A 20,251-nucleotide genomic window follows, 5' to 3' on the forward strand; every position below is an offset into this window, starting at 1 on the left:
AGAAGTATTGTTTGAGTGATGGAGGAATGAATGTGAGGAAAAGCGAAGAAGTAGGAAATGTATTTATAGAGAAAACCGGTTGCCGCGCTGGACTTTTGGGCCACACGTACCGGGTGCTTCCCCCTCCTTTCTCTTTAGGTTTCAAACATTAAAAAAATGTCTTTAAATTTGAATTATCTTCTAAGGTGATCAATTATACTTTGGTGAAATTATATTTAAGAAAAAAAATACTTCTTTTTTAAAAACAGTTTTATATAGTCAAGTTGACTTATGTGTTTGGGTAGAGATGTAAGGATTGTTTGGTAAATATGTGATAAGATAATAATCTTGAGATAAAGTTTGGGACATGTTTGGTTTGAAGTATTAGCTAATATGGGAACAACTTTTACGCTAACAGCTTGTTTGGGTGGTTGTTACTGTATCGTATTGTTATTTTAAATACGATATTTGTTTTGATTGTTACTTAAATTTATTATATCGTATCGTTAAATCCGTTGTTACGTAACGACAAAATTTGTCACTTTATGTAACGACCGATTTGGTGTGGCCGCGTCGTTACCTTGTCTTTTTCTCTTATCTTGCCCTTCATTATTATTAAATAATTTTAGTTTATCCTTTACCATACCTTTTTTATATATTAATTCTACTATGTAGCATAATTTTTCTTTATAATATTGCAAGTTTATTCTTCATATTGACAATGCATTATATCATAAAACGATGGCAAATGATACATTCTAACCAAATATTGTATTAATCAAACGATACAGTACAATACAATACAATACAATACAATACAATATGATACATTATGAAACGATACGTAACAACCATCCAAGCAAGAATTATCACATATAAAAGGTGGAATAACTAATCCCATGAAATATCCTACCTCGGGAGATATCGTGAGATATCCCACCATTATATTCAGAATTTAAATTTGAACTATAGTACACGAGCTATAATTTCACACACTGAGAAAATTTTAGCTTTTATACACTAACACTATAATATTTCATATCATTAGGTTAAAAATATATACAATAACGTATAAGTGTCTATAATATGTTTAATTTAGTAAACTAGAAAATAAGATAAATAACATGTTACGTAATAGGTAAAAATTCACTGACAAGTGTAAACAAGTTTAATTATTTGTCTGTATAAGTTGAATCGTAATGAGAACAATATTAAGAGAGATAGAGCGATAATTATTACTACCTTGGTTTTATTTTGTACTGCGGTTTTTTCTATTTTAAGAGAGATAAAAAAAATTGCACATATCAAAGAGAAATTAAATGTGTCATGATATTTTATGGTAATATAAAAAACAAAAGCATGTCACTAAAAATAAATAAAAAAATTTAAGATTAAATTTTTTTAAATTATAAATAGTTATATATCATGCTTTCTAAGCAGACTAACAATTGCAAAAAAAATCAAATAAAATAGATCGAGGAATTACAAAATAGTGAATTTATCTCTTTAGCTTTTACTTTTAAATATTATACAATTGTTTAAAAAAACAGTTTTTAGAAACTAGCAAACTTAACTTGTTTTCGAAACTATTTTCTTAAAAATATTCAAAACTATTTAAATGCAAATATTAATATACACTGACAATATAAAGAATTTATATACTGCTAGTGTAATTTCATTTGTTGTAACAGATTCTCAGACTTGTTTTTCTAATTATTAGCTCCACTTATTATTAACTTAAATTTATAATTATTTTTTAGGTCTTCTAATAGCATAGTGAATAATTTACACCGTGAATATATTAAAACTGAACTCTATAAAAATATAGCTAGAGCATGATGGGTACATTTATTGGAATATGATATATATATCCAAATAGGGTAGCATAGGTATATCTGAAGTCCTGAAGGCGTACACAAGTTTTCTCATGAGTATACATTAGTCCAAATAGGAGAGCAATTGAAAAGAACAGAAGAGGTATCTTGGCACCCTACTTTGAGAAAAGTTGAATTATTATTAAGCAAAAATCCAATGTACCTGTCCTTGTTTTTCTTTTAGCATTATATTCCCACCCTTATTTTTAATTAATTTGTGAAAGTTGAACAGACTTGACTTTTGATTTTATCACGTTGATCTGCAATTTGGTGTTTGATAGTCAATTTATATATCCCAATATAAACTATGTAATACGTATTAAAGGGAAAAAAATAGTGAAAAATTATTTAAATGCAGTTTTCTCATTTTTATTGGGGCAATATTGGAAAACAGTTAAGTCTGCGCTCCCACAATAGATCAATGTTTTGAATTAATGGACACGATCTTTCTGCACTTAATCAGAGGTCTCTGTTCCAATCCTGAAATTAAAAAAATAATTTTTCCTTTAATAAATTTTAGGTGAGGTCACTATTAAAAAAAATTAGGTTTTAGCGACGGACAATATCTGTTGCTAAACAGAAAATCCGTTGCTAATCTCATTTAGCGACGGATTAGCGATGTATTATCAACAGATTCTGCTAGCTACGAGCATTTTAGCAATAGATTAACGACGACGTTCATAGCTAATTCCAGTTTTTTTAGTGGGTAAATCTGAATTCGTTAGTACCCAAAAGCTTATAGTTAGTACTTATTCTCTTCTGTGTAGATGGAATTTGGCATCTTACATCGATGTATGATAGGAATCATTCGAATCGTACGGGGTTGCGGGATGAATTTATTGAAGGGGTTGCTAGCTTTATTGCTAAGACAAAGACACTTGATGATTTCCCTATCGAATGGACAATTAGGTGCCCCTGTGTGAAATGCAAGTGTTTTAAGTTATTAGGGACCGATATTATTACTGTTCATCTGTATAAGAAGGGGTTTATAAAAAAATATTATATGTGGACTGTTCATGGGGAGAGTCATTCTAGTGTAGACGATGTTCATTTTCAGAATTCATCAGGTGGTGAAGAAGGTAGTTCCATAACGGAGAATATTAATGTTGAAAATTCTAGATTTAATGAAATGATGATGGATGCTTTTGAGATGTTCCCTGGAGCTTTGAACCAAATTATGATGCTAAGAGCTTCTTCAAACAGTTAGAGGAAGTTAGTTGTCCGCTTTATGAAGGTGCAACGCATTTCAAGTGGTTTGTTGCAATTAGATTACTAAGTATTAAATAGGATAATGCTATTTCTCAAGCGGGCATGGATTCTACCATTGGCCTTATGAATGAATTTAATCCGACCAAGATTGACTTGCCCACAGATTTTTACACTACAAAGAAATTGGTTTTCAAGTATGGTCTTTCATCGTAGAGGATTAATTGTTGTGATAAAGGTTGCATGTTATTATATAAGTATGATGCAGCTTTAGACAATTACAAATTTTGTAACCAGTCGCGTTGCAAAGAAGTCACAAATGCTAAACAGAAGAAGGTTCCAGCGAAGGCGATGTCCTACTTACCCCTTTTACCAAGGTTAAAGAGGTTGTATGCATCAATGAGTTCCGCTCCTTATATGAGATGGTGTTATGAACATAGAAGGCAGATGGTATGCTATGTCATCCGTCAGATGGAGAAGCATGAAAGCATTTTGATAGGGTTTTTTCAGACTTTGCCGGTGAACCGAGAAATATTAGGTTGGGATAATATGTTGATGAATTCACTTCATTTGCAGTGTCTGCTGTACAATATTCATGTTGGCCAGTGTTTGTTACGCCATATAATTTGCTGCCTGAATTATGTATGACAAGTCATTTGTTTCTAACTTGTATTGTTCCAAGTCCTCGCAATCCAAAAACATTGATTGATGTATATATGCAATCCCTAATTGATGAGTTAAAGTTATTATAGCATCAAGGTGTGGAAACATATGATGTATCAACTTCAAACTTTAGTTATTGTGTGTATGGAAGCCTCAACATGAAAATTAGGTGAATGGAAATTTCGAGAAGAGAGCTCAGAAAAGGAATAACGATACTCATTTTGTTTCTCGAAAAGTTGGGAGAAGGCCTTTATGGTTGCGCGAAGATGTCTGCTTTAACTATTGGCGAAGTGAAATACCGAAAAATGGAAGCAGGAGAATGAAAAGGCGAAGGCAAACTGAGCCTCCAGTAAGGGTGACTCATTGCACATCGGAGGTTCAATCAATTTTGTGGCCCATCAATTGAGATTTGTAATTTATTTATAAAATTTTACTTAGCTTTACTTATATGAGATTCAAGTAATAAACTCATATTTTTTATTTTGAAAGGAAAAGGCACATGGGAAAAATGTGTCTCATGCTACTGTCTTTGAGAAGACATATTAGAAGAAGAAGAAGAAGAAGAAGAAGAAGAAGAAGAATAAGAAGAAGAAGGAGAAGGAGAAGGAGAAGAACAAGAAGAAGAAAAAGAAGAAGAAGACGGAGGAGGAGGAGGAGGAGGATGGTACAAGAGAAGGATGGATCGAACCGCGTGGATCAGAGACATATGTAAGATTCTAACAATACTATCTTTATTCTTGGTTAAGATTAATTTGTTTATATAATGTTTGTCAACAACATTTCAGGAAGGGTATCACAGAATGGAGGAGTGGCAACAAACTCAGCCCGATTCTCAACCAACGCCCGAAGATATGACTTCGATATGGAAACAGTCAGCTGGTAGAGTAAATAAAGGTATAAAATATTTTAGTAATTATTTAGATATATGAATTCATTTTAATATTATTTTGCGCAAGTTGTATGTTTCTTCTCTTGCTCATTTAAATATTTTTTTTTTATTTCTCATGAAAATAAATAAAGGTAGAGTCTACGAACTTGAAGTGCAGTCGTCGTCTAGTCGTCCAACTGCATTATTTAATGGTGCTTCTACTTTACCCGAAGAAATTGAGACTATGCAGATGTAAATCAATGTATTGTCTTAACAATGGAACAATGCTCAAGAAACAATAAGTATGATGCAGACATTCATGGCAAACTATGGAAAACAACGCCATTCGATGGAAGAATCTAGCAATGAGGAGATTGAAACCAATAAGGATCGATAGTAATTTGGATTGTGTAATAAGATATTTAGACTTGATTAGTTGTTGCAAAACTTTATTCGTTTTAGATTTGGTGTAATGTAATTTTTGTTGAAAGCTTTAGATTTTTATGTGGTTTAATAGAATAGAAGATTTTGTTATGTTTAAACAAGTTTGATACTTGTTGTTTTAGGTTTAATTGATAGAATATTTTTGATATTGGCTGTTGTGTATTTGTTGTTTGATTTGGCAAGGGGTGTGACTTAAAATATAGCATAATTCTGTTATATTTTACCAAAATTTGCGACTGATTTTCGACGAAAATGGTCAAAAATTTGACCTGCAAATTCCCAGATTTGAGGCTGAAGTGGTCTGAATTTTTTTTATTTCTTAATTTCCGACTGATTCGGTTGGAAATTTTAAATAAAATAAAAATAATAATTAAATTACTGACCAAATTGGTTAGAAAATTTAATACTATATAATTAATTTATATTAATAAAATTGCGATTGAATCGATCGCAAATATACCGACCAAAGCGATCACAGGCTTTAATTTCATCTGGTCAGCTAAACAATTCCCGTTTATGACCAAAATAGTTGAAAATTTGCGACCGCTTCCGTCGAAAATATTTTGTGTCCATCATCTTTCCGACCACTTGAAATCCGTCAAAAATTCATCGGAAATAAGCGATTTTTGACAGATTTCCGACAGATTTCATGGTCGAAATTTTGGCAATTTCTAGTAGTGTTAGGGTAGAAAGCAAATTCAATGAAGCATGAATGTAGTGTTCGTGCTACAGACTAAACTGAATCCAATAATTTTAAGTTAAGTTTTCAGGAATTTTATAGATTGTATTATCCTATTAAAATTTTGAATTCGTTTGTAGTTGACTATAACGTGAAAATGTCCCGTAAAATAAAATAGGATAGTAGAAATATCTTAAACTACATGAACTGCTGCATTCCATCCAAACTTTTTGCCCTGCAAAGCTAGGGGTTCAATTAGTATCTGTCGCGACCCGGATTTCTCACTCTCGGGAATCGTGATGGCGCCTACTAATATGAGCTAGGCAAGCCAATTATTGAACCATCTACCTTTTTTACCAATTTTATTCTCTTTAGCAATTACGAAGAAATAACATTTAAACAACAGAATATAACATAAGCGGAATAAAACAATAAGCCATCTGATAATGAATATCTATTACAACTGTTTGAGTCTCGACTACCCAGAATTGGTGTCACAGTTTCATAGATGGTTTAAGAATACTACAAATAAAGGTCTGAATGAATTGATTACAACACTGTTTCTGGAAATACATGTAAGAAACAGGAAAGTATATAGAAGGAGACGCCAAGGCCTGCGGACACCTACAAGACTACCTCGGGTCGCCTGATGATCAAGAATCAGCAATCTCATTGCGGTCCGAAGTCCACAACACTGGTGTCTGCACAAAAGAGTGCAGAATGTAGTATCAACACAACCGACCCCATGTATTGGTAAGTGTCTAGCCTAACCTAGGCGAAGTAGTGACGAGGCTAGGACCAGACTACCAAATAAACCTGTATAGTTCAATTATATACAGCGGAAAAGAAATACATAAATAAACAAGTAAATTTGGGAGGGGAAAACATGCTTCGAGGAATAGCAGGTAAAACAGAATATCAAGAGAATTATTAAGGAATCAAAACCACCCACTAACACGAAAAAGGGAACAAAGGCATATTTTACTTTCTTTTCATATCTCGTGGCAGGCGTGCCGCCCGCTCCCATTTCACTTGTCTTGTGGTAGGAGTACCACCCGCTCCCATTTTATTATATCTTGTGGTAGGCGTACCACCCGCTCCCATTTCACTTGTCTTGTGGTAGGCGTGGCGTGAAACCCGATCCATATATAATAATTTTGCGGTGTGCAACCCGATCCATATATAATGTTTACAATTATAACGAGAGTCCCGACAAGAGATCAATAAGGTCTACACTGTCCCGGCAAGGGATTCGACAGCATAAGCAATCACGTCCTGGCAAGGGAGAAATAACTATAACCAAACTTGATACCACACCTAACTGCCTCAGCTATAACCAAACTCGTTACAAAATCTAACCACCTCAACTATAACCAAACTCGTCACCACACTTAACTACCTCAGCTATAGCCAACCTCATTCCAACACCTAACTACCTCAGCTATACCCATAATCCCTACCCAACACAAAGAATCCTCAACCTAAGCATCCGTAATATCTATTAAGAACACAATACAAGGGAACCACAATTCAATAATAGCCCGGCAAGGGGGAAACATAACGATCTCTTCTTTTTCTCACTCTTACTTCAGAATTCACTTCACAACTCGAGCCAATGCTCTAATTATCACTTATACTTTCACAATTTCGCTATACAACTTGAGCCAACGCTCCTCAATGTTCATAGGTCACAATTCTTTCCACAAACTTTATACAACAATTAGAAATCTTCACCAAGGCATGAATAATACAACGAAATCATGAAAATCACAATATAAGACTCACGGTCATGCTTGACACCAACGTATAGATACTCGTCACCATGCCTATACGTCGTACTCAACAAGAAGCAAATAGCAAATAGGACACAACTCCTAATCCCTCAAGCTAAGGTTAGACCAAACACTTACCTCGATACCTCGAACACAACTCAAGTTTCAATTATAGCTTTACCCCTTGATTCCACCGCCAATTCGCTCGTATCTAGCCACAGGTTACTTAATTACATCAATAAACGCTAAATGAATCAATTTGAAAGCATGAAAATGAGTTTTCCAAAGTTTTACCCAAAAAGTCAAAATCGCCCCCGGGCCCACGTGGTCAAAACCCGAGGTTCGAACCAAAACCCGATTACCCATTCCCCCACGAACTCAAATATATAATTTGTTTTGAAATCGGACCTCAAATCGAGATCCAAATCCCCAATTTTTTAAAAACCTAGGTTCTAAACATCCAATTTCCCCTATGAAAATCATTAATTTGAAGTTGAAACCATGTTAAAAGATGTTAATAATTGAAGAAAACTAGTTAAAAATAACTTACAATTGATTTGGAGAAGAAAAATTATTTGAAAAATCGCCTCTTATGTTTTTGGGGTTTTGAAAAATGAAAAATAACTGAAAATCTCGTCTATTTATGTCCCTCTCAGACCCCCTGTGCGGACTGTACAAAATGGACTGCGGCCGCACAGGCCTTCCCGAGGGTACTGCGGTCCAGTGCCCTGTGCGGACTGTACAAAATGGACTGCGGCCGCACAAGCCTCCACCGCGCACTGCACAAAGCCGACCGCGGACCGCACTGGCCCCCTTCCGCGGTCGCACACGTTTTTGTGCGGACCGCACTAGCGGGTTCAGAGACCTGCAACTTCTCTAAACCTGCCACAACTGTGTTTTTAGGCTTAAGGCATCCCGGAACCTGCCCGAAACTCACCCGAGCCCTCGGGGCTCCAAACCAAATATACACAAAATCCTCAAAAACATCCTACGGACTTATTCGTGCAATCAAATCATCAAAATAACATCATGAACATCAAATTAAATCTTGAGATCAATGAAATTTTCTCAAAACTTCTTTAAACATCAACTTTGCGATTTAAGTCCGAATCACGTCATATGATATCTGTTTTTCACCAAATACCACAGAAATGTCTTAAATCATATATAAGACCTGTACCGGGTGTTGGAACCAAAATACGGGCCCGATACCATCATGTTCTAAGCAAATTTCATTTCAAATTTCTTTAAACAATTTCAGAAAATAATTTTCTTTAAAAAATTCGTTTCTCGGGCTTGGGACCTCGGAATCCTATTCCGGGCATATACCCAAGTCCCATATTTTCCTACAGACCCTTCAGGACCGTCTAATCACGGGTCCGGGTCCGTTTACCCAAAATATTGACCAAAGTCAAATTCATTCATTTTACCGTCAAAATTATCATTTTTCACATTTAAGCTTTTCGGCTACGCGTCTGGACTGCGCACGCATATCAAAGTGGTGTTAAGGGAGGTTTTTAAGGCGTCGGAACGTAGAATTTCATTGCAACCCAAGTGATGACCTTTTTGGTTATCATAGTATCACTATAAATATCACTGATTTTATCAGAATTTGTGTATCAAATGAATTAATTAATGAAAAGTACATACACACACAAAAGAAGAAGAAGATAAAACTGCATGTTTTAGTAGTATATAGGCCCTAGCTTTTAACAATTATTTGGGAATATATTACAATAATATCAACACTCTATCTTGTACTAGTACGTAGGCTTTAGCTTTTTGATACTCCATCTTGGACTCTTGCTACATATTTTCCAATTTTGGCTACTTATTTCTTTATGCAATCATTTGTTGATGATTAGTAAACAACAAGACTTGAAGGTGGGCTCATAATAAATCTATAGAATAAGATAGAAGTAGCAGCCGAAAAAGAGAAAAAAATGGTCATGCACGTGACATTGACTCCTACTTACATGTATGGTGTACAAATTTGAAACTATTCCATAAGTCCAAATTGTACCACTTTAAAGCATAGCAATTTTGACTCAGTACTATACTGCTATTTGGACTAATTGATCATTCTTTTTTTGTTATTTTATGGGTATTTGGAATTGGTGTTTTTGGGAGAATTAAGTTAATTAGATATTATTGTGAGAGGTTTATTTTGTGCTTGGGAGTTTTTACTTTTCAAAAAACATGTCAAGGCAAAAAACAAAACAAACTAATCTGAAAACAAATCTTATATTTTTAAAGAAGGCGAAGGGTCATGATGATCTTAGTTTTAATTACTCGCGGATTTTCATGATGAAAGCCTTGAATCGCATCAAGTCTGTGGACCTAAAAAAATATATTACCTGGAAAATTGCCTACGGTCTATAGATATTATATTGGATTTTTTTTGCAGAAAAAATAGCTAGAAATTTGTTTTTGGGGATTAATCGTTAGATTTACTTGGACAGGGGCGTATCCAGAATTTTCTGTAAGCGATGTCGATATTAAAAAAATGAATATGTGAACAAATCATTAACGACATTGTACTTTAAAAGAAATAGAATTCATATTATATTAATAAACTAATTCAAGTAGATTATTATAACTCGCCTCAATAAGTTTACACCTTATAAAATATATTTATAATAGTCTCATTAAAATATAATTAACTTTTGTTGACATGAAGCACGAAAAGGAGTATGGGCAAAACGGTTCAGTCTGCACTCAACTTTAAATAGGATAGAGGTTTGATCCTTTTTGAGAACTGGTCTTTTGTTATGCGCGTTGCGTGTGTATTTAATCTCCATAATTATAAAACTTTAAAAGATCGCATTATTAACTCAAATATTATATTTGAGTTACATATAAATTAAAAGTTAAAGTGTACGTAGTTCTTGAAAATAATAATTGTCGATCTTATTTAACTAACTCTATAAAAAAAGAAATTATGTCCCATAGAGGTTCTCCATCATCTCAGTGGAATTGGATATATGCAACTTAAAAGCGTCGACGCAGATAATTTTTAAATACTTCTCCGAATTGTATAAAAGTTTGTTTTTTTGGGAGGTTTGATTTCTTGAACAACTTTTTTTTTTTTTGGATAGATAATTTTTTGGCTTTGTCTATTTGTGCGTAAGAAGATAGTGCAAGGATAATTAATATGCACAAAGTTGCAAATTAATAGAGGAAAATTAGAAAGAGAAAACGTATCAATAATATATAGTTCCAAATTGCTGCTTGTTGATTTTTGTCTCGAATTTGTTTAGGACATATCTCATTTGGAATTGTAAAATTTTATTGATTTTGAGTCCGAAGTACGTAGGACTTAATTCGTACATAGTTTAAATAAGAAAAGATTTAATAATTAAAATTATAGTTGATATTAAAGTCCTAAATATTAGAAAGATAAATAAATGACTATTTTGTCTAGTGTGAACTATATTTTAAAAGGGTAAAAAAGGCGAATAATATTTCGCTAAGGGCCTTCTGCTTTTAATATAGTGCTAGTTTCTATGTACGTGCAAAATCTTCAATCAATTATTTATGAACAAACAATAAATTAAATTTGTTAAAAAAATTATACATAAGAAAGAATCATATTAAAGCAATTGACGTGGAAAAATTGCACAATCTTTGAAATATTGAAATGTGCTATTATGAATTCAAATCGATTAGATATAGAGCCTGACTTAGCTTATTTAGAATAGCTGATAAGTATTAGGTACTGAAAAGCACTTTTAAGTGCTGAAGCTGATTTAAAAAATAAGCAATTACGTGTTTGGATAAAATTGTTGAAATAATAAGCAGCTGAAGAACTTGGTATACGAAGAATTTTGTTTTAAAAGTACTTTAGGGATAGAATAGTAAATATTTTGGTCAAACCTAAAGTTAAGCTGAAATTTGATAAGTTAGGGGAGACCAACTTATGGCTTTTGACTTATTTTTGACTTATAAGCACTTTTAATTTTACCAAACGCGTAGATAAACCAAAAGTACTTATAAGTCAGTCTGACCAGCTTATAAGCTTAGCCAAACACCCTCATAGTCTAAACCTGCAAAAGGCAATCTATTTAGTTAAGTTAGTTCGATATAATTATATCTATAATGTGAAACTATGCAATATGATAATATTTTATTTAATATTTTTAACTACTTTGTACACGATACTTTGGTGTATGTTCTATTCGTCTAATTTTTAATGTCTAGAACTCTTTGCGACAAATACAATCCAAAATTAAAATATTTTAAGAAAATAGAGTGCGGCAAATACAATCCAATATTAAATATTTTGAGAAAATATATTGCGGCAAGCAATATACGAAATAATTAAGTTTCTAATCCAGGTCCACAAATAGAATGATTGTAAAAGAATAAGAGTTTGTTTAAGTTAATTGATTGAAATTAAAAATAGATAATCATCATCTAATCATGTTAAAATTAATTTTATAATAAGTTGTCGCAATTCTCTATAGTCTAATATTTTCCTCTCTCACGTTTTTTTTCTTTTAACAAAAGTAAAATTTACACCCAATTATTCTGGGTGAATCATGTATATTTTAGTGCCCCTTAAACCTCAGCTTACTTGAATAAAATCAACCGTGGGAGTATATATATAAATATAAATATTTATTTTTATTTTTTACTTTAGCTTATATTGATGATACATTTGTTGTACTTCATGTCAAATAATTGTGCTCTCAAACATCTTCTCATTCTAGTTTTAAAAATTAAAACTAAAATAAACGTATATTTAAACAAACCCAAACATAGTTAGATAAGTAGATAATTAGATACATGGAGCACTTATGGTCCTAAGAGTTACATTATGCATATTTTTATAACATAATAGGAATACCTCTAAAAAAACAATAAAGTTAAATCGCAAAAATATTTAACTGAAAGGAAAAATCTTAAGTTTACCGATTGGAGGATTACATAAATAACAACTTGTAATTCCATTCGACACAAAAGTTTGGTCCAATATCATGTTATGATCCCTCAATTTTCTCTATCTTTGATAAATCTTACAATAGTTTGATTTCCTAAAAGATATACTAATTATATCTATTAAAACAAATTATATAAAAATAAAAATAATTGTTGTAAACAAAGCATGGCATCCAGGGAAACATGCCACCAAATTTTAAAACAAATAACTTAACGGAAAAAGATATAACAAAAATTGAGAAACACTACCAATTTGATTCCATATAGCATATCACTTTTTCTTACGTGATAAATATATACTATCTTCTTCAAAATCGATTCTTATTTTAATTATTGCTCTACTTCTTCATGATTAAATCTCTACCCTATTACAATTCTTAATCGTAATGGAGTGTATTTTCAATTGTGTCCTTTTCTTATGACTTTTTGAATTAACATAAATAATTAAGGGTATAAAAGTCAATCAATATTTCAAGAATATTTTGATCTACCAATATTTAGCATGAAACATTCGTGCTTTTATAATAACATAGATAGAATATTTCAAGAATATTTTGATCTACCAATATTTAGCATGAAACATTCGTGCTTTTATAATAACATAGATAGATAGATTATTTTTAAAACAACTAAAGACCAAAATATTAGGCAAAAAGTACACTCAAACTCACAAAATTACGTTGAATCAGGATCGAACTCCTGACCTATGCCAAGGAAAGGAAGCACTCGGCCAATGAGCTGCAGCATATTATCTGTTATGCAGTGTCACTTTGTTTAGTTATCCGGTTTTTCATATTATATACCATATGTTATTCAATAAACTTTTCCGACGAAGCGGTATCGGATGACACCGCTTCGACCAAGGTAAATCCGCCCCTATACTTGGAGATTTACCTACAATTATACTTGAAATTTTTTATGGAGATTTTCGAACAATAACAATAACAACAACAACAACAACTTGAAGACAGACTTATACTCAAAATCGAAGCGGCCAATGCTGCAGAAGAAAAGAGGGCCAAAATGGAAGAGAGAATTATGGAGCAAAATCGGATCCACTTCTCTACAATTATTGAGCTTGATTCTCGCCTCAGCCCCATGAGATTCGAAACGGATAGCTTTCAGGCCAAAATTGATAGGCTCCAAGCAAAGCTCCAGGACCAAGTGGATTCCCTCATATTTGAGAAGACTTATGTTATATATCATATGAGGAGGCAAAACCTTGGAAGAGGCCAAAGCGGGCATTGTCGATATTGATGATTGCATCGTCAAGGCCTGAGAACTAGAGCTAATTGCTTATGAAATCTTCCCGCTCGGCCCGCTACATCGACACTTCGAATACTGGTTTCGAGTGAAAAAGGTGCTATTTAAACAATTTTAAACAAGCTCTAGAAACTACCCACAAGTGAAAATGGTTCATTCTTTAACTAAATTGGAAACATGAATAAAAAGTCAATCCGGCCCACGTGGTCGAAATCCAATATTTGGACCAGATCCCGATTAGACATTTACCCTGCGCCCGAATATGTGATTATTTCAAAATCCGACCTCAATTTGAAGTCTAAATCTCAATTTTATAAAATTCTTAAATTCCACCCAAAATCCCTAATTCCTACTGTCGCACCCCTTTTTCTCGTGAAATCGGGTTTCGACACGTGACAACTCTTTTAAGGAAGGTGTTAAAAGAGAGAGTCGCCACATAAGGGGTTTGAGGTGCGTTAGGGAACCTATTTGCAAATAACTCAGGTTTAACCAGTTTGCGCCACCAAAGATCGGGTAAGGGCTTAAATTACCTCGAAGAGAAGGTGTTAGGCACTCTTCGAGGTTCACAACTGTGGGTCCCGACCGAACTCGAATTATATGAATTAGTCAGACAAATAAAAAAGAAAGCAAGAAGTTTGGGAAGTTTTATCAAACACAAATAATGCTAAAAATAAAGGAATACAGAACATTAAACAGAGAACGGGAAAAATCATACCAAAAATCATTTTGAGTCAGATTTAGAGTAAAATAAAGTAGAAAATAAGAAAACATGAAAAATTAAACAGAGATACGGAAAATAATAGTCAAACATGGAAAAGAAAAAGTATCAATCGAGAACGAGTAAGAGATGAGGGAACATTTCAAACCCTAGTTCAAAAAGGAAGCATAGATAGTCGAAGATCTCACTGAATTGGACCACATAGAATGTATATAAATGAAATACCGTCTACATTTCAGAGACTAAAGGCGGTGGAATCCCGCTTGGGTACTGGTACTTGCCAATTTTGGGGCAAGTACCATAAACATCATAATCTTGCAAGAAATACTGAGAAATCACATAAAAGATAAGAAAGTCATGAAAGGAATCCATGATTAAGATGGATTTGGAGAAAGTTTGAGTGTGGCGGCTAGGGTTAACAGAGATGAGAGTAGAGAGGATTCTGAGGTGGCAGGTTTAGAGGGAATAGTAAGGGTTTGGGGGATTTGGTTAGTTAAAAGGGTGAATTAGATGTGGGCTGTTGATCTTAGAGATCAATGGCCAGGATTTAAAAAAGAGTCGGGTCAGATTTTGGAAATGGGTACCGATCGGGTATTAAACAGGGTCATTTGGTCTTGGGTCAGGGGTAATTGGGCTAATTTGGGTCCGAATTTTGGTCTTAAAAATGGCTATTATTTAAATACACAAAATTTAACAAAAATAATTTGTAACAAATGCTTAATAAATAAATAAAAATATTATTTATGCAATAGAATGATTAACAATAATAATTTAGCATTATAAAAATATATAAGAGTATTTTGACACAAATAGTATAGATAAAAGCAATTATATATGAATATAGGCTATTATTGTAAAATTAGGTAAATAGGTTAAAAATTTCAAACATAATTATACGAAATAAATTAGAAAATATTATAAAACATATATGAGGATACAAAATAGTAATTTGAATGATTAAGTTATCACAAATAATTTGAAGGAATAATTAATAATTATTCTAGTAATTTAAATGCAGAAAAAAAAATCAATTTAAAGTTCTAAAAATTATGAAAAATTATAGAAAATTCTTGTATAGATTTGTAAACTAAATAATGATGCAAAAATGATGTTTTGAAAGTACATACATACATACATACATACATATATATATATTGAAAAAATATGTGGCCAAAATTGGGTATCAACAACTGCCCCTCTTTATCCGGGAATGATGAAAGAATTGTCGGATAAATAAATGATGACCAATTTTGGCCAAATTGAATGAGAGATGATTTGGTTTTTAAAAAATGGGGACCGAACCCTGGTTTCTGAGTTGCCTACATATCTCAGGTGTTACGAGAATCAGGCCGTGTGTAGTTCTGGATCTAACGGTGAACGAAACCGATGGAGTTGTTATAGGAATGGTTGTATGTTTCAGAAAAGGTTCTTTTGGGGTAGGATAGTATCAGATGAATTTATGCGAAATCATGAGTGAATTTGAGACGTTATGGCTATATCAATGAGCAGATATTTGAACGATCATAGAGTAAGAAGCGGGAATTGATGATGGTCGGTTACGTTTTGAAATAGTTTCAGGATGTGAACATTATGAACGGAAACCAAAACAAAGATTGCTCCCGTTTGAAGAACGGTTACTTCCTAGGTTACCTGCAGAACTTAAAACACGATGCATGCAAATATACAGATTATTGTGAGAATTTAAACGTGATGCAAATTCCCTTTGGACCATGAAGGTTGTCTTTGGATGGTGAGGATAATGTCCTTAGACTATGATATCCTAGGTGATGAATCACGTGATAAAGGATTCACAGGCCATGAAATGATATTCTCGTGCCATAAAAATAGTGCCTCTGAACTATGATGCCTTTGAATAATGATGTGCAATATTGAGAGATCCTCAGGCTATGATATGGTGTCTTCAGGGAGATGCAAAAACATGATGCTGGGTCATATAAGAAGTGAAACAAGACAAAGCTTAGTCTTGTATAAGATTGGGGCAGAACTTAGCCCACGGGAAAGCAAAATAGTGCTAGATTTCAAGTAGCATGGCATTCGGTATTAGGCAAGGAAAGGCAGAGCTTAGCCTTATGCTATTAGGGAGGCAATGCTTAGCCTCATGCAAGAAAGGGAGACTGTTCTTAGTCTCATGAAAATGAAAGGCAATGCTTAGCCTTATGCAGTTGAGGAGACATGGCTTAACCTCATGCAAGGAAGGGAGACAATGCTTAGTCTCATGCAAGGAAAGACAGTGCTTAGCCTTATGCAGTTGGGGAGGCAGGGCTTAGCCTCATGCAGAATGAGAGACAATACTTAGTCTCATGCAATTAAAGGATACATGGGCTTAGTCTCATGCAATTAAAGGCAATTCTTAGCCTTATGCAATTGAGGAGGCAGGGCTTAGCCTCATACAAAAATAGGAGATAATGCTTAGTTTCATGCAAGGAAAGGCAATGCTTAGCCTTATTCAATAAGGGAGACAATGCTTAGCCTCATGCAAGAAGAGGAGACAATGCTTAGTCTCGATGTAAGGAAAGGTAGTGCTTAGACTTATGCAATTAGGGAGTCAATTGCTTAGCCTCATGCAAGAAAAGGAGACATGGCTTAGACTCGATGCAAGGAAAGGAGACAGGTCTTAGTCTTATACAATTAGGAGACAGGACTTAGTCTTATGCAAGAAAAGGAGACATGACTTAGTCTCATGCAAAGAAAAGACAACGAGTGATAGCAGAGTATTTCTTATCTGGAGACATGTTTGCGTTTGGCAATTTTGTTGTTATGAAGATAATTATTTTGATATGTGTGTATTTATGAATACTCCTATTATGTTCACTGTGCCTGCATCCAAAGAAAAATTCTGAGTTTTGCGGGGAAGGTTAGTTCTTACTTTTGTCTTCTGCTTGCCCATGCTCCTGTCTTGAGATCCTGTTTGAGTTACCCTGGCTAACATCTGGCTGTCATAGAAATAAAATTTTCGGAAAACATACATGCATTTGATAAATATAGTTATTTAAAAACATAGTAGTATGCAGTATCAAGTAAATTTGATTAACTAATAACTGTGAAACTTTTAGAGATGTTGCGACTTCTTCGCACTAGAATTTTGAGGGTCCTCCTCAAAATTCTTCCCCAGTTTAATAAGCGATTCTTCGGCCGTTCCACATATAATGAAATTGGTTGGACTTGCTTCGGAATTTTGAGGGTCTTCCTCAAAATTCTGCCCTAGTTTCTGACAATGGGGAAAATGAAGATTTTATTAAGATGTGACTGAACCCACATGGCTGCCTACGTATCCCCTCTTAAACGGTAATCAGGTCAAGCGTAGTTCAATTGTATCAAATGAAGAAATGTAAACAATCCTAAACATAGTATCTTTTGACTGCGTCTGAGTTGATAGCTTTTGGCCAAATTTCTCTGTCCATTTCTGCAAGTATGAGTGTTCCTCCTGTTATTACTCTGTGAACCATATAGGGACCTTGCCAATTGGGTGAAAATTTTCCTTTGGCTTCATCTTGATGCGAGAAGATCCGCTTCAGCACCAGTTGCCCCGGTGTGAACTGTTAGGGTTTGACCCTTTTGTTGAAAGCTCTGGACATTCTGTTATGATAAAGTTGACCATGGCATACCACATTCATTCTTTTCCTGTCAATAAGAACTAATTGTTCATAGCAACTTTGTATCTATTCTGCATCACTGAGTTCTGCTTCTTGTATAATTCTCTAAGAAGGAATTTTAACTTCGGCAGTAATGACAACTTCAGTACCGTAGACCAACATGTAGGGAGTTGCTCCAGTTGATGTGCGGGCTATGGTACGATATCCCAATAAGGCAAATGGTAATTTCTTGTGCCATTGCTTGTGGTTGTCTACCACCTTTCTCAATATTTTCTTAATATTCTTGTTCACCGCCTCCACGACTTCATTCATTTGAGGCCTATATGCTGTGGAATTCTTATGCATGATTTTGAAGGTTTCACATATGGCTTTCATTAAATTACTATTGAGGTTGGCAACATTATCGGCGATGATGGATTTTGGTACCCCGAATCGGCAAACAATACAATCCCTAACAAAATCTATGATGACTTTCTTAGTTATAGCCTTGTAAGATGCAGTCTCAACCCATTTTGTGAAGTAGTCTATGGCCACTAAAATGAACCTGTGCCTGTTTGAATTGGCAGGCTCGACCGAACCGATGACATCCATTCCCCAAGCAGCAAAATGCCAAGGTACACTTGTTTTATTGACTTCATTTGGTGGTACCCATATCATATCTGTGTGTATTTGACACTGGTGACACTTTTGGACATGCCTGATGGAGTCCATTTCCATAGTCATACAAAAATATCATGCTCTCAATATCTTCTTGGCTAAAATGAACCGTTCATGTGTGTTCCGCAAGTTCCTGCATGTATCTCTTCAAGAAGTTTGGAAGATTCCTTGGTGTCAACACACCGTAATAATCCTAGGTCTGGAGTCCTTCTGCACAGAATTCCTCCACTTTGGAATAAATGGTTGGATAATTTTCAGAGTGTGTGTTTCTGAGTATGATTTGCATGCTCCAGGTATTCTCCTTTTGCCAAATATTCCTTGATATCATGGAACCACGGATCCCATCCATTTCTTCTTCAACATAAGTGCAATAAGCTAGCTGATTATGGATTCTTACTAGAACACGGTCGATGAAATTCTTGTCCGGGTACTGTATCATGGAGGACAAAGTGGCCAACGCGTCTGTGAACTCATTCTGGATTCTTGGAACATGTTTGAACTCTATTTTTATGAACCTCTTCATCAACTCTTGCACATGATATAGATATGGTAAAATTTTGGTATTCTTTGTAGCCCACTCTTCTAGAACGTAATGTACCAGAAGGTCTGAATCACCAATTACCAGTAATTCCTGGATATTCATGTCAATGGCCAAATTGAGCCCCAGATGCAAGCCTCGTATTTTGTCATATTGTTGGTGCATGAAAACTTGAGTTTTTCAGATACCGAATAATGCTGACCTGTCTCTGACACTAAAACGGCTCCAATACCCACTCCTTTGAATTTTGCAGCCCCGTCGAAGAATATTCTCCAACCGTCGTAAGTTTCAGTGGTATCTTCCCCTACAAATGATACTTCTTCATCGGGAAAATACGTTTTCACCGGTTGGTATTCTCCTTCTATAGGATTTTCTACAAGATGATCTACTAATGCCTGTCCCTTGACTGCCTTCTGAGTTACATAGACAATATCAAATTCACTCAACAGTATCTGCCATTTTTCTTGTTTCCCTGTAGGCATGGGTTTCTAGAAATTATATTTCGGAGGATCCATCCTTGATATAAGATATGTAGTGTAGGTACAGAAGGTAGCGCCTCAATTTCTTAGCTATCCACCTCAGGGCACAACAGGTGCGTTCCAACAAAGAATACCGTGCTTCATAGGGTGTGAACTTCTTACTCAGATAGTATATGGCCTGCTCTTTTTTCCCCGTCTCGTCGTGTTGTCCCAAGACACAATCGAAAGTCCCATCTAGTACGGAAAAATAGAGTAGTAAGGGTCTCCCAGTTTCTAGCGAGATCAGGACTGGTGGTGTGGACAAATATTCCTTGATTTTGTCAAAAGCTTTCTGGCAGTCTTCAGTCCAACTTGTTGCGACATCCTTCTTTAATATTTTGAAAATTGGCTCACAGATCACGGTCGACTATGTTATGAAGTGGCTGATGTAATTGAGACACCCCAAAAAGCTCATCACATGTTTCTTGTTCTTTGGCGGTGGCAAATCCTAGATAGCCTTGTCCTTTGACGGGTCAAGCTCAATTCCTCGACGGCTGACGATGAGTCCAAACAACTT

The 20,251-nt window shown here is 34.6% G+C and overlaps 1 protein-coding gene across 1 annotated transcript; it reads right to left on the reverse strand.

Annotated features, from left to right (window-relative positions):
- Positions 1–18,871: 18,871 nt before the first annotated feature.
- On the reverse strand, positions 18,872–19,698 carry LOC138885908 (uncharacterized). The gene is made up of 2 exons (XM_070166907.1): positions 19,405–19,698; positions 18,872–19,309 (listed from the first exon to the last, which is right to left on the reverse strand). Exons 1-2 carry the CDS (start codon positions 19,696–19,698, stop codon positions 18,872–18,874), a joined length of 732 nt encoding a protein of 243 aa, XP_070023008.1.
- Positions 19,699–20,251: the final 553 nt, after the last annotated feature.

The sequence above is a fragment of the Nicotiana sylvestris genome, chromosome 2, assembly GCF_000393655.2.
Source record: "Nicotiana sylvestris chromosome 2, ASM39365v2, whole genome shotgun sequence".
NCBI lineage: Eukaryota > Viridiplantae > Streptophyta > Magnoliopsida > Solanales > Solanaceae > Nicotiana > Nicotiana sylvestris.